This window comes from Equus caballus, chromosome 5 (assembly GCF_041296265.1).
Source record: "Equus caballus isolate H_3958 breed thoroughbred chromosome 5, TB-T2T, whole genome shotgun sequence".
NCBI lineage: Eukaryota > Metazoa > Chordata > Mammalia > Perissodactyla > Equidae > Equus > Equus caballus.
The window spans coordinates 32,150,881-32,166,367 of record NC_091688.1 but is presented as its reverse complement, the minus strand read 5'-3'; the positions used below and the strand labels follow the sequence as shown (position 1 = coordinate 32,166,367).

Genomic DNA, 15,487 nt, shown 5'->3' with positions numbered 1-15,487 from the left:
AGAAGCCTCATATACAAAAATGGAGTTTTGGAAACCTGGGTTCTAGCCCCACCTCTCTACTGGAACCCTGAGTGATGTTATGTGGGTCACTATTCCCCGTGGGTCTCAGCTTCCTTATTTATAAAACAAGGAAGAGAATCAAAATCAACGTTTCCTAAAATATATTCTGTAAAACATTTACCATCCAAAATGTTCCTTGTTAAAACTCTCCTATTTAAATTTGCTGGGAAGTCCTGAAGTTAGAGAATCCCCCTTCACTTTGTTTAACCCAGCATTTCTCTGACTAATTTGGCCATGGAATCATACTTTCTCCACGTGATATGTGTTAATATCCTGGGAGCTATCTTTCTGCAGAAGAGATTTTGGAAAACACTCTCTTTATGCCTCATTCGTCCCTTACAGGTCTGCCATTCTAAACACAAACCACTAAGTCTGGCTTTCTGTGAGGACTGCTTGCAAGCCCCTTCCTGCATACTCCTTCGTTGATGCTGTGTGACATCTTATGCATCTTATGCCATAAGGCATCTTTAATAGATTTGTAGGTACCTTGTTAAGTGGGGATAATAAGAGTAACACATGACAGGGTCAAGATTTGCTAATATATGTCCCTGCCCCCACCTTAGCTCCACGAAGAGAACTAGGCTCTGCTGCTTTAGCCTCTTCCTCTAAAGAGATTTGTGCCCTTACCCATCTGTTCCCAGGCTTTTTAATGCAAATCGTAGAATTAGATGGAAAGAGCTAGAACTGGAAAAGTGAAAGGAAAAAGGGGCAAGTTGACAGACATCACTTTTATATAATAGTACAGTTGAGAGGAAAAAAATGTAAGTGGGGCTAAGTCGAGCTGCATATTAAAGAACTGATAGAAAAAGGAGGAGGGAGAGGGAGAAACGAAAGCCAGAGGAGCTGGAGGTAAGAGAGTTTAGGGTTTGGGAGAGTAAGGCTGTCATGCAGCTTTGAGGTATAGCGGTTCTGGGGAGGAGAGAAAAGGAACTGCAAAGTGACAGTTATGAACTAGATCACTTGTAATGTCCTTAGATGCAGCTAAAGACTAGAATTCCCTTTTAATTCATTTTGATTATTCCATTGTACATCTGACTTTAGTTTTGTGCAGAGGCTGGGCCACATGACCTTGAAATTTATTAGAGTTACAAATAGCACATTGTAATTTACCACGTGCTTTAATATTTCATCTTATTTGATCATTATAACATTTGTGTGAAGAAGTTAAGACAGATAATTTTCAGCCCCAGTTTTACAGATGGGCAAATTGAGGCTGAGAGAGATTAAATGACTTGCCCAAGGTCCCATGAATAGGCACTGGCTAGAATCAGGGAGACATGCAGAACAAAAGAATTTTGAGCAGGAGACGTAGGTAAAGGGAGTCATTATATTTGCCTTGCTGTTGGATCTAGTGTTGCAGTGCAAGCACAGTGGGGTCATCCAGTTCTTCTGCCAAGACCTGAGTCTAAGAGCAGTGCCCACTGGAGCTTTGATCTTGAGGGGGAGCACAGAATTAAGTTCTTATTACCCAATGAAAAGGAGAAGTCATTAGGTTCCCTATCATATCCATTTTTCCATGTCTCATGGCTCTCAGAGCTGATTCTCATCTCTAGCTCCTCTATTTTCTAAATCCCTTTTACCCTCACCTACTGAGACTGTAACTCTTCATAGAGTTGGTTCTCAGGCCCTTTGCTGGCCTGTAGCCATGCAGCTGAAGGAATTGTTTCCAGACAGCCTGGGCTGTGAGCCCCATGCTGCTGAACTATAGGTGGAAGGGCTGGCTTCCAAGCCAGGAGAGAGAAGTGAATTGTTCAGCAAAGGAAGCACAATTGAGGAGGGGTGGGGAATAGGTCTGCAAGGTTTTGCATGCTTATCCTGGTTAACCTTCAAATACACCGATTTACTTTTTTGTAAAGCACTTCTGGTTTGGGGAGATAATAGCTTGGGAAGGAGTTTTAGTTGGCAAAGCATAGGAATACTTATAAGAGGTGAGAGGCAAAAGGACTATATGCCCTGAGGAAGTGTGTCTTGCAGGGTATGTTTCTGGATTGTTGGAGGCAATAGGGAGATTTCTTGACTGGAAGCCAGCAGACCTGGATGTTCTCCAGAGCCCTTGTGTTGACCGTAGTGTAGAAGAACCTTGTATGAGCTCTTGGCTGTGTCAGGGCTTTGGTCATTGCTGCTCACATCACATCAGGTCCCCTGTGTATGTGCCCATGGCACATTTCCCCTGACAGGCTTCTAGTGTGGTGTCGCCCTTACCTTGGAGTTCACCATGGGGAACAGAATGGTCTCTTCTGTTGGTGACAATGTGAGTCAGCTATCTCAACTTTGCGTACCCTGCACCTTGCTCCAGACACAGTTGTTTATACCTGTGGATCTTCCTGTAGTCGCTTACACGTATAGCCAATATGGTTCTCACCTTGGGGGTTTTAATCTTGAGCTGATTTTTTTTTCCCTTGGGCTTTCATCAGAAGCTAGATAGCAAAATATTGTGGAAAGATAAGATAGTTCCTGCTAGTCATCTACTACTATAGATTATCTAAGTTTTAGCCTTATGTTAAGTCAAATAATAGTATCTAATCTGTTTTGGTTACTTGCTATGTGCCTGTGACTATTGTAAACTGTTTGTATGAATTGTTTCATTCCCACCGCAGCTCTGTGAGGTCAGTACTATTATGCTCTTCATTGTACAGATGGAAAAATGGAGGCATAAGGGGCATAATTCGTAATAAGTGATGGAGTCAGAACTGAATCCAGGAAGTCTGACTCCGGAGCTCACCCTCTTAACCGCTCCATGACGCCATCTTCATCACGAAGCTGCATAACTGAGGAGTAGCCCTGTTCACCAAGACTTATTTGTAACTGGGTCCTACTGTAATTGTTACTTGGATGTGAAGAGCTCCTTAATTCTGAATTGTTCAAGTCACTTTGACGTTGATTTTCCCTTTTTTCTCTTAGTGCTCTTGTGTGGTCAGTAGTGACTCCATTTTATAGCTGGAGAAAGAAAGGGCCCAGGGAAGTCAATTTCCCTGGGTCGCACAGTGAGTCAACAGTGCCACTGAGATTAGAACCAGGCTTCCTGCTTCCTAGTCCAAGGCTTTGGCCATTAAATTCTGTTCCAGGAAACTCACAAGAGACATATGAGCCTCTCTGAACTTGACTTTCTGCAGTGATCAAATAAGATAAAAGGCATCTCAGGAATGCTGATTGTTGTGTGCGAAGTGCTCTGATCTTTGGGGAACAAATTCTATATGACTGGGAAAGATGACCAGAATCGTGGCAGGGGGATCTTAGCGCTAGTCAGACTACAGCTGGAAAGAAAGGGTGGGAGTGGGTCTTTTCCTCGCCTGGAGCATCCAATGGAGACACTTCCTAATAGCACACATTCCTGTTTCCCCTCCTTGGGGGGTATAATGATAGTATTCATTGGCAAGGCCTCTTGCCTCTTGCGAGGCCTCTTGCGTGGTCTCTTCACCTCGCCTGAGGAGTGGGGGTCCCCTCCTGTCATTTTCTCCCAGCCCTAAGAGGATGCGGCTGTCTTCCCTGATTAAGTGTGACTGTAGTTATTAGTGCATCGGTGCGTGAAGTGTCGGTGATTAACAGAAGCCACAGGAATCTCCTCCTTATCTTCCTGGGCATCTCCTTGGAATCATTTTGCCTGCAATCACTGCTCAATTGGTTTAGGTTAGGAGAACTCATTTTCTCCTATCATGCTGTCACCATCAGATCAGGGGCCAAAACTGAGAAGTTTAACTGTCCTTGAGAGCTTGCAAAGATTTTTGAATGATGATGACAGTCACGTACTAAAGAATAAGTCACTTGTCTGGCCAAGCTTAAGGTATGAAGGAGAGATGAGTTCCAAATTTATGGAAAGAACCTGTTCTTTATATCTTAAATATTTGGGTGGAGTTGGGTTGGGAAGTCAAAATATAGAAATCTTAGGTCTCAGAACTCATCCAGTCGGGCCTCTTGGTTTATGGATGAGGAAAAGCAGCACCTAGAAAGGTGAAGTAACTTGCCAGCGGTCACCTAGCTGTTTATGACAGCGCCGAGGTTATAACTCAGCCTTCTTTTCTCTATGGTACTGTGGTTCATGGACTGGCAGAGTGCAAGGAAAAACCCAGCAGTTTATTGGAAATTTTAATATCTACCATCTCCTCTCCATGTTGAAAGTCATACCCACTCTGACACTAAACTTTCCCCATAGTGAGCAATATTCTGGTGTCCAAGGCATTGCCTCGATCAAATTATGTCATCAAGGCCATTAAATAACCTGTTGGATGGAAACTCATCTCCCATTTCAGAGCCTTGGACCTTCCTCTATGTGGAAGTCCAAATATTTTCTTCAGCATTGCGAATTCTATAGATTGCAATCCTTTGACAGATATAAGCTTAAATCTTTTACTAAATGTCAAAAAAAAAAAGCACATTTTGTTGAAATTCTGTGGTAGTTAAGGTCAAGATGAGGGCACTGTAGTTTTTTGCTGCGATAGATGAGAAGAATTATAAACCTGTGAGCTGCCCTAGATCTGCCTTATTGGACTTCAGTCTTCAGTTCCCTAGAATTCAGAAGCACTTGGCAGACAGATCTCAAGTGCTCAGAAGATATATAGAGTGGGAGAAAAAAGAGTAGATAGAGAAGAGAGCTAGAAGATGAATAAAGAACCTTACTTGTGAGAAGTATGCCCCTACTCTGCTCTTTTGTCTCTTCTCATTGTCGTTGTTGTCACCATCCTAATCTTCATCTCCATATACACCTTGCATTTTGAGCTTACTCTCTTCACTTTCTCTGCTTATCTGATTCATCTCCATGAGTTGTGAAGTAGAGAGAGCTTTGTCTAGGACAGTGAAATTTGGAACAGTGCCCAAGGTTGTTTCATAAATCAGCTGCAGAGTAAAACTAATAATTACCCTTCTTTCCATGTATATAGCACTCAAAAGATTCCCAAAGTTTATAGGACCAACCAATAACAAAGTCACTTCAAATGAGAACAGGAAATAAAATCATGATTGACTGTCATTTTTCTGTGGACTAGTGAAGTACAGGAAACAACCTTTTGATTTCTGTCTCCCTGAAGCCACCACTGCAGGCTTTTGTCTTCTTTTGAGTAGACAGCACACTCTTACTCAGAACAGTGTTCTTTTCATGACTGTTGCTGCGGTTCCTCAAATAATTGACATCTGCTAGGTAGACGGTTGGTACCCACGTTCAGAATACCAAAGAGAATAGCTGTTCGTTGCATCTTGACTTGAATTCTGTGCCCGATTGAGGGATGGCCTGCGGGTGGAGGGTAGGGAGCCTTGTCAACATGAATAAAGAGGTGGTTTAAAGAAATGTTTCTGTGCGTCGTGAGGGTAAGTGGTATAAAGTTCTAAGACAGTGTCCTTTCCAGCCCTATTTTCACAAAATTGCCCATAATCAGCACTCCCATGAGCTTCAGTGCTCTCCCTCTGCAGCTGAGAGCCACTCTCAGGTTAGATATTCCTTCCCAGCTTTGAAAACATCAAAGCAACTATATCCAGCCTAATCTTGACAACTAAAAGCCCACAAATGCTTTGGAGTTGCTAATAGAAAATGGCTTTTTGGACAGGAAGATTTGATCCATGTGGCCACATCCTTTCAGGGGCTTATGTAAAACTAAACTGGATTTGTACAGCAATAATGCAGTATAATGATGCTTTTTAAAAACATCTAGTAAATTCCAGAGAATGGTCAGATCCTGGAGCTGGAAAAGTCATCGTTTCCAATGTGCCACTTGTTTGCTCTGCTTTGTACTTGGCTACCTTCACATCTTTAAAACTTTGCTTTGATTTCCTAAGGCCTGTTTGTGGTCATGAGATGTGAGCAACTGCTTCAGTGTGACCCATGGGACCTATGGAAGGGGTTCTTCTGAAAGCTTTTCTTTGTCAGAGTTCTCTCGCTTGGGTTTAGACATGGCTTATTAACTACTAACTCCCAGCATGTGCGATTCCTGCATTCCAGGGGGGCAGGCAGAGCCAGTTTTCTTGCCTAGAAGGCCTGGTCACCAAGGACAGGTAGCCCCCTCAGGCAGGAGCTAGCATGGCTGTGCAGAGAGCAGATGGCCCTGGTGGTGGGAGGGAGAACCCCTGCCGGGTGCAGGGTGGCCCTCTTAGCCACCTTGAAGTAATTTCCCCCCAACAAGATCTTTATGTGGAATCTTCTCAAGGTAGACTTTTTGCTGGTGAAGGAAGGAGAGCCTGAAAGGTCAAGGGGCATCTGAACTCCCATAGCCGTTTCTGAGTAGAATAGCTGGTCCGCCCCTTCTAACTTGTAGAGTGGTGAATGGGTAGGGCAGTTCTTTTACATGTATATAGTCACTCTAAAGCTTATGGCAGGGTGGCTTGATGACATGTTAGAGTAAGGAGGGCTCTTCATAAAATGTGCTACTGGGTCCTTTTACTGTGAATGGAAATACAGCCTTCGCATTAAAGAGGACTAAAGATAAATCGAAACGAAGCCATGTAGCCCTGAATGTGCAAATCTAGAACTCTTATTCAACAATTTCCTCATAGTAGAAACCATCATAGGAGCTCAGACCAAAGATCATTTGGCCTAGAAGTTGTCCTCTGTTTCTGTGGGGGGAGAGATGGTGGCTTTAGTCCTTTTGAGGCTGACATACATACCTAAGAGATGATTCCCTTAATATCTTTATGTTTCTGTTATTGAGAAAATAATCCTGGCCTTTCCTGAACTAACTTTTCTTTTCGGTCTTAATTGCCCTTTGGCGCAGTGAATTTTGCATTCAGAATAAAACATTCCTGAGCACTTACCGTGAGAGATGCTCTCATGTCTGTCAGCTGTATATTTATTCCTCTTGGTGGCAGAGGAGCGGCTCTAGACATCACTGATTCACTTTTTCCTTTGAAGTTACGGAAATATCTTGTAGAACAGCTGTGATAAAGGGAGGCTAGAAAAGAAATGGTAGGCTGAAGAGATGGGATGCCACTTCCAACGTGGGGAAGGCAGCACCGGCGAACCTAGAGTCTACATCTGCTTTTTCAGGGGAATCAGATCGAGGTCAGGGTCGATTGCATATCCTAGTAAATGTAGTAAAGTGTAAAAATGAAACATGGAGAGTATAAATATTAAGCATTAAAACCAGCCAACTTCCTTATGACCATCTTGGGCTTGTAATTAGTTGGTTGAAACTGGTGGGTGTGTTCTATATGTTTGTCCTCGATAAAGGTGGCAGAATAGAGATTTGAGCTGGAGTCTAGGTTCTTCAGATGCTCAGTCCTAACTGTATTCCGTCATCCATTGTCAGCTTGTGATATATGAGAACTGAAAAGTCACGTCCCACCACCTCTGTTCTCTCGTTTAAATCTGAGTGCTTCCTTCCAAAGAGAAGTTTAGAAATCCTGTCCCTACCCCTGTCTAATCCCGTAGATTCATGGCCACTTGTTTGCGAACCTTTCAGTTTTTCATACAGCTTGAAAGCTAGTTAAGGGACCTACAGGGCCTGTGGAATTCGTAACATGTTCTCCCATGGAGAACTTGAGATTTTATAGCAACAGACAGCAACGAATTTGGAATTTTCCATATGACTGTGTATTTTAAAGAGAGAAACTGGGTCTGTATTCTTGGAACGATACAGTTAGGGAAAGACTAACTCAGTCTTTGCAGATATTTATTCAGTATGAAATATCTGGGTTAATTTATGTGAGATGTGATAGTAATGGAATTAAACACTTGATCTCTACATATCATGTAGAGTTACTGCATTTTATTTCTAGAACCCCCCAGATTTTCCTTTTTTGCTTCTTGTAAAGATGCCTGGGAGAGCAAAATTCCCCCAAGTCAGAGAAGAAGGGAGGGAGGGAAAGGCTCTGTATAACAGACACTGGCTGTACTTGGTAGGCAGAATGCAGCATCTCTAAGGTTTGGTAAACTTCTAGTGAGCTTTGCTGTAAAAGATTAACCATAGGCAATCTGCCCTTCTTCTCATAAAGGGAGTAAGCAACAAATGATCTGAGGAGGCCCAGGAGAATAACACTTTTGGGTGGAGCAGAATCTTCTCCGTTTTCACCTGAGAGTTGAGCGTCCTGGCTCAGCTTGATTGCCAAAGGAGATGTGAAAAACTGGGGTGTGCTTGGCCCAGGTTGGTTAGGGACTCTGCCCTCTAAATCACACCTTTCTGTATATTTGGGGAGTGGGAAGTGTAAGGGCTTCTTGCTTAGGACGGGTGCCTGCTGCTGACTTCTGGTGCAGACAGAACAGTCATCACTTAGATACTAAAAGTCCACGTTGTGAGAACAGGCCTGCACCTGCCCTTTGGAAACAGGAGGAAGTTAAGTTTGGACATAGAGGACAGAGGCTCTGATCCACCACTGGGTGATGGGGGACCCTACAGGAGTTATCCATCTCTTCCTGCTTCGCTTAACTTAAGGTTCTCATCACTCAGAGATGTCAGGATGTTCCAGGTGAATGATCAGTTAAGATCATCTCCCGAGTTAGCATCACGGGCTAAGAGAGGTTTGCGCTGTAAGCAGTCACTTCTAGGAAGTGGTCTGAGCTGAGGAACACCAGTAGGGGTAGAAGTACACTGAGATCTGAAATAGGCATGTGCATGACAATTGGCCAAGATGCCTTTTTATATTAACTCGCATGCTCTGGCCTGCAAAAAGAAGGAACGTCGGTATGACGCCAGGCTTGAGAAAATAGCAAGGGTAGCAGTTTGGGGAATTATACCTAGCAGAGAGTGGACTAGAGAAGTAGGAGCATACAGGGGATCTGAGGCCCCTAGGGGTTCATGAAGATAGTAATGGGGAAATAGGAGCTAATTTCAGCCTTATGAAGTGCATAAATGAATCATACAGTTATCAAAACATCAGACTCTCTGCCTTCGTCTGTAATTGCAAGTGTGGTGATGTAAGGCCAGCCATCTCATGCTGAGGAGAAGCTCTGCTTGACTGCTGATGTTACCTGGGGGGTTTTGAATGTGATTCATGGGCTGTGCCGTGTCACTAGGTGGTCACAGAGAATCTGAAGTCACCTCATTCAAAATGTGGTTAATTTTAGACTCAGGTATAGGGTGACAGCCACAATTAAGTAAACTGCAAGCTATGGTGGCAGAATGTTTGGGGACCACTGGGATTAAAGGAGCAGTGTGCTGAGCTTTCCCAGCCTGAGCTCTTAAACTCTGCATAGCTCACATTAAACTCGGTCTGAAAGACAGTGAAAGTCGACTGATTATCAAATTATAGTCTGTTACCCACTTGGGAGACCATGTCCTCAAAAACCTTGTGTGCGGTTCTTCCTCACAGCCTGCAAGGGTCGCTTACGACTCTGTACAGAAACAGGCTTCTTTGTCCTTTCTTCTCCTTTCCTAGCTAAGTAGCGGGACACTGAGAGCTAGGGTCCGGCTCCATTGTTGGGCTGTTAAAGGAAGAGGTTAAATAGCAAAACAAAAGAAAGGAAGTAGCCGCAGAATAGACCCAAGTGAGAGATGTCTTTGGAGCAAGACTGGGAAGGCTGACCTTAGATTAAGTTTGCTGCCATTGGTATTCCCGGAAAGTTGGACATGGGCTTCCGCTGGTTCTGCTCTTTAGACCACGACGGCTTCTAAGCCTCGTATCACCACAGCCCTTGGGCTGCAGGAGCACCAGGGGAACCCACCGTCTCCAGCAGAAAAGTAAATGGTGGCTGAGGTGCTCTTAGTATGAGGAACCCATTGAACACTTGATAATGGTTGGCCAAGGATTCTGAAGCATATGGACCATTTTCGTTAAACTTGGGAGGAGGAATTGGGCTAAGACCAGAATTAGTATATTTGCTGTCTGTCCTGTCAGTTGACTGATTATTTCAGAACTGTGGTGACAGTTTCTATTTTCTGAAGTATTTCAGGAAAGGAAAATGTCTTCGCACTCTTCTTTGTGAGTATGTGCACATCCGAACAAACTTAGGTTTTTTCCATCTTTTTGCTGGCTTCACGGTTTCCGTCCTCATGCCCCTTGCACATCCTTTCCCACCCCTGGCCCTTCTCGTGTCCTTGCAGAGGGTCTCCATGTCCTTCACTCCCTCTTTTCCTTTCTCCTTCCCAGAGCCAGGCTATGCGAATCGTCCGGACGGTGGGGCAGGCCTTTGAGGTCTGCCACAAGCTGAGCCTGCAGCACACACAGCAGAACGCAGACGGCCAGGAAGACGGGGAGAGTGAGCAGAACAGCAGCAGCTCAGGGGACCCAGGTGGGCACCGCCGCTGCTGTGGATGTGGATGGACAGGCAGGTGGACACGCGGCGCGGGGTGCTGGACCACTCCACCCATCCCCAGGCACTCGGTTCATTTAAGAAATATTTTATTTTTCCTCTTTCTTTGTAGATTCCAAATATTCTTTAAGGAACGCGTGTTACTCTTATAACAGAAAATTAAAGATGTTTAAACTGTCAAACAAGGAAACGTTTAAGCCCGATATCAGGAAGCAGATTTTGAACGTAGAGCCGCTTATGCTACCAAATCTGACCTCAAAGAAAATTTCAGTACAAAGGCACCTTCATGAAACAAGTTAGAAAGAAGACAAATTTACAATTACCTAAATAGTTGTTTTTTCCTATTTCTAAATTCTGTAGTTCTGTAAACCCTCGAGGTAGACAGTGTTCCAATAGCCCCAACTTTCAAGACTCATTAAAAGTCAGGAATAAGACAAAGGTGTCTTTTATCATCTCTATCATCTAACAGTAATTCTGGGAAAAAAAGTATTGATCATTAGGACCAGCCCTGTGGCCGAGTAGTTAAGTTCATGTGCTCTGCTTCTGCTGCCCAGGGTTTCACTGGTTCGGATCCTGGGCATGGACATGGCACAGCTCATCAGGCCATGCTGAGGTGGCATCCCACATAGCGCAACCAGAAGGACCTGCAACTAGAATATATAGCTATGTACTGGGGGGCTTTGGGGAGAAGAAGAAGAAGAAATAAAAAGAAGATTGGCAACAGATGTTAGCTCAGGTGCCAATCTAAAAAAAAAAAAATAGCATTAGAAAAGAGCAGGGAAATAGTTAATATTGTTTATATTTTTTATGTGGAAAACTCAAGAAAATAAACTGAAAACTATTAGATATAATAAGAGAATTAAAGAGGTGAGGTTCAATCTTACAGATAGCTATGGTTTTCATATATTAGAACAAGAGCCAGTTGCAGGTCATTGTGGAAGAAAAAATCCATTAAAATAACAATTTAAAAAGATAAAATACCTATGAATAATCGGAATAAAAATGTGTATGTTTTATATGAAAAAAATCATAAACTAGTGGAAAGCTGTTCAATGGGAAACCTCAATATCACAAAAATGTTAATTTTCCATATGTTAATCCATTAATTTAACGTTACAATACAAATTTCTACCAGCAAAGGGTAGGCTATAGTATTCAAAACTTCTGGGATGCAGTTAAAGCAGTGCTCAGAGGAAAACCCGAAGATTCGATTATTTTCACTAATAGATGACCAGTCATGAGAATCAAACTAATTAAGCACCCAACTCAAGAAGTTAGAAAACAAAATAAATCTCATCTTGCAAAAGGCAGTATTGCAAACTGGTTGAGAGTTCGGGCTGTTGGTTTCTAATGTTCTGGCCGCACCAGTCACTGGCAGTGTGGTTTTATGCAAGTTCCCTAACCTCCCTGTGCCTAAGTTTCTTTTTATGGGAAAAAAAAAAAGGACTAATAGTCGTGTCTACCTCATAGAATTATTGTGATGATTAGATGAGCAGATGCATTGAAAATGCCAAGCCTGGTGCTTAGCACATAGTAAACACCAAACACATGTTAGCTATTATTATTTTAAAATAAATATGGAAAAATGAAAAAGCAAGATTAGAAAAAATTCTGGAAAAGATCAGTGATGACAGAGGAGTGGTTTCCCAGATATAAAAACACTGTAGGGGGCCAGCCCCATGGCCAAGTGGTTAAGTTCATGCACTCCATTTCAGCGGCCCAGGGTTCACCGGTTTGGATCTTGGGCACCGACCTGGCACTGCTCATCAAGCAATGCTGAGGTGGCTTCCCACATAGAGGAACTAGAAGAACCTATAGCTAGGATGTACAACTATGTACTGGGGGGCTTTCAGGAGGGAAAAAAAAAAAAAAAAGGAAGATTGGCAACAGATGTTAGCTCAGGGCCAGTCTTCCTCACCAAAAAAACAAAAAACAAAAAACACATCCCTCACTCATGTTCCCCTTTAAAAGAAAACAACACACTATAAAGCTATAATACGTAAAACTATACTGATGCCTGAATAAGTCCCTGAATGGATCAGAATAGAAAGCCCAGAAATAGACCCAGATGTGTTTGCTGTTTTCTGATAAAGATAGAAGTCCTATGGAGAACAATGTGGAAATCACTATTAAACTTGAAAATTCACATGCCTTTTCACTCCCAGATTACCCTCAACTTCCCTTCTAAGAATTGATGCTAAAGGTAGACCCATCCATGTGTGAAATGATGCATTCCACATAAAGTGATGTAAGCAAAGAATTTGTTATAAAAGCAAAGAATTGGAAGCAGTAGGAGGGGATTTTAAAATAAATTATGATATTTATTATTAGGGAATAATGCTCACTCTACGCCAAAATGAACATGGAGATTGAGTAGAGATTTCAAGAGGGAGTAAATCCTAAACAGTCCCCTTGATGAGGAGCGATGACCTTGGGCGTGGGGGAGTGGACAGAATTGAGGTGATGAAGCCTAGAGGTGAGACCGGAAGCTGCCCCGAGTACTGATGAGGAGGAGCGATGGCGGCTGTGGCTGCAGATGGAAACCCACGTGGTTAGGCCCTTTGGCTATAACAGATGGGGGAGCGTTGAAACAATGGGCCCCCCAGTGTGTGCACCTCTCCTTTTCATTACCTTTTTGGTGATAATTTTCTCAAATCACAGTAATGTACGTGAGACCTCAGCTGTTTGGTATCTTCTGTCTACCACTCTCCTGAAGAAGAATGTGACTGATGTACTACATGAGAAACATCTGGGTCCATTTTCAGAAGACTTCTCAGGCCCTGTATAGTTCCTTCAAAGCTGAAGATGTCAAACACAGCGCCGAATGTGTGTCTTTAAGGAGGTCAGGCGTGGGTTGGATCTGCTCTCTGTAAATCATACTGGTCCCCCTGCAAAGTAGGGGAAGTGACAGGGGCCCTCCCTTCCTCGCGTAGAGTGATGTAAGTTGTGTTGGTCAGGGAGATGTACGTATACACATACGCATATATATACATACACATGTACATGTAGATTTTAAGGAATTTGGCTCACGTGATTGTAGAGGTATGGCAAGTCCAAAATCTACAGGGTAGGCCAGCAGCCTGGAAACCCAGGGAAGAGTTGCAGTTTGAGTCCGAAGGCAGCCTGCTGCCATGGTTCCCTCTTCTGCCAGGGAGGTCAGTCTATGTTCTATTAAGGCCTTCACCTGATTGGATGAGGCCCACCTACATTATGGAGGGTAATATGCTTTACTTAAAGTCTGCTGATTTAAGTATCAATCTCCACCTAAAAAAAAAACACCTTTACAGCAACATCTAGAATGTTTGACCAAATATCTGTTGGTCAAGTTGACACAAAATTAACCATCACAGAGTTGAAGAGGCAGTGTGATGTGGTGGAGAGAGTGCTGGAACAGTAGACTAGACAAATGACTAAGGGCTCGGGTTCCAGTGCCAGAACAGCTGGCCTTGAATCCTGACTCTCCCCCTTTTCAGCTGGGTGATCCTCAACAATTTGGAAGTCTCTCTGGAGCTTTCTTTTCTTATATGCCAGGGGTTGTAAGATAATGTGTCTAAACCAGCGTGGTCCTAGCATATAACACACTCTGAACACATATTAGCTAGTTTTGCAGTTCTGAGTCTGAAATGCATGCCCCCAGCTGTGAAGTCAGGGAAGTAGACAAGATCTGTGAAGTCCCATGATTTTATGACAGGTCCCAGGTAAATGATGAATCGGGTGCCCTCTGCTTGTGGTGTGGGGCCACGGCCGTGAGGCTAAACCTAGTCTGAGTGGTATTAGCGCTTGGAATACCACGTACAGATCTAGGACTGGAAATGTTTGCTTCTCATGGAGGCCCCTTACTCCTTGGCCCCACCATCACTTCCTTTTTACGGCCTTACTGTCTGTAAACAGCTAGGCACACGGTTCTTCTTTCCGTAAATGCTTCCCCCAGAAGCATGTACTGACTCCATTAGGATTTTTCTCGGTCACGGATCACCTTGAAGCTCCAGAGTAGAACTATGTATTGGCAGGTTTTTTTCTTTACGAGAATCTCGCTTCCACGTTAGGGAGTTTTTTCTTTAATGCGGTGTTTATCTTTCCAGTGGAGCCACCCCACGTGATGGGATGGCAGGCCCTTTATTGTGCAGAGGAAACTTGTTTGCTCTGGAGGAATTGGAAAGCACAGGCTTTGCTATCTTCTTTGATGTCTCAGCAGCCCTTTCCTTTCTGGGTTTTCGCTTTTAAACGACATTGCTCACTTCCATTGTGTGTGCCGCCCCTCTCTTCCCCTTTCCGTGCCTGCCTTTCTTTCCTCCCTCATTCTTTCCACTGTTCCCTGCCCTGGGGGAGATTTATCTTTTGTATCTTTTGGCAGCAGCTGCCCTTGGCCAGTCCCCGGGGCTCAGAGCCAGGTGGGGCCGCCGCTTCTGTTCCGCTTGCTTGCCTTGCTTTGCCCTGTTGCGGGTCTTTGACTCCTGGAGAGGGTTTCCTGGGAGAGAGCCTGTTCCCTTGGAGGCGTCCTTCCTCCCACAGCGGCAGACAATCCAACGCGGGGAAGGGCTTGGAGCCCTTTGGAAGAATAGAGCTTCTTAAAAATCAAACTCTCGCCATCTAGACAGTGAGCAGTGTATTCAGGAATATTTATTGTGTACCTGTTATGTCTGCCCCACCTGGACATCGTGCTCACTCGGAACAGCAAGCGCACCGCTGACCTTCTCCCACTTCTTTTCCCATCACACCTGCTCCTCCGTCTCATCAGGCGACTGATCCTTTGCTCCTCCTTAGTTTCACTTCCTTCCTTCACTTAACACGTTTATCAAGTTCCCCAGACGTGCCGGGCTCCATGCCGGGTACTGGGGATACTGTGAGCAAGACACCGAGGTCCCTGCTGGTAGGAGCTGACACTCAAAGGATTGGGGACACAAATGACAAATAAACAAGATTATTCTAGAGGGTGTAAATGCAGTGAAGAAGATAAAGTGGGGAGGTCCGACTACAGGGGGAAGCAGTAAGCCTGTTGGGAGTCAGGGTGGTGCTGTGGTTAAAAGCGCCGAGCCTGGAGCCAGACTGGCAAGGTTTGGGCCCCAGCTCCAGCCTTACCAGCTGTGTGCCTCAGTTTCTTTATCTGTCAAATGGGGAAAATAATATTGCCTAACCTTTGGGGTTATGAGGATAGATGAGTTAATACATGTAAAACCTTTAAACTAGTGCCTAGAACATAGTAAATGCTGTTTAAGCTGTTACTATTGCAGTTTTGAGGCAAAAGTGGCCATTTCAATA

General features: G+C 44.0%; 1 protein-coding gene across 13 annotated transcripts in view; it reads left to right on the top strand.

The window, feature by feature from the left end:
* The window catches only part of LOC100058633 (carboxyl-terminal PDZ ligand of neuronal nitric oxide synthase protein), a 286,431-nt gene that overhangs the window by 236,621 nt on the left and 34,323 nt on the right, over positions 1 to 15,487 (top strand). For 8 of the 13 annotated variants that reach the window (XM_070267904.1, XM_070267906.1, XM_070267903.1 and 5 more), the window contains one exon: positions 10,066 to 10,243. In XM_070267904.1, the coding sequence (XP_070124005.1) occupies positions 10,066 to 10,243 (178 nt within the window). The remainder of the gene's footprint in view (positions 1 to 10,065; positions 10,244 to 15,487) is intronic. The other 5 variants (XM_070267908.1, XM_070267909.1, XM_070267905.1 and 2 more) reach the window with 1 other exon arrangement.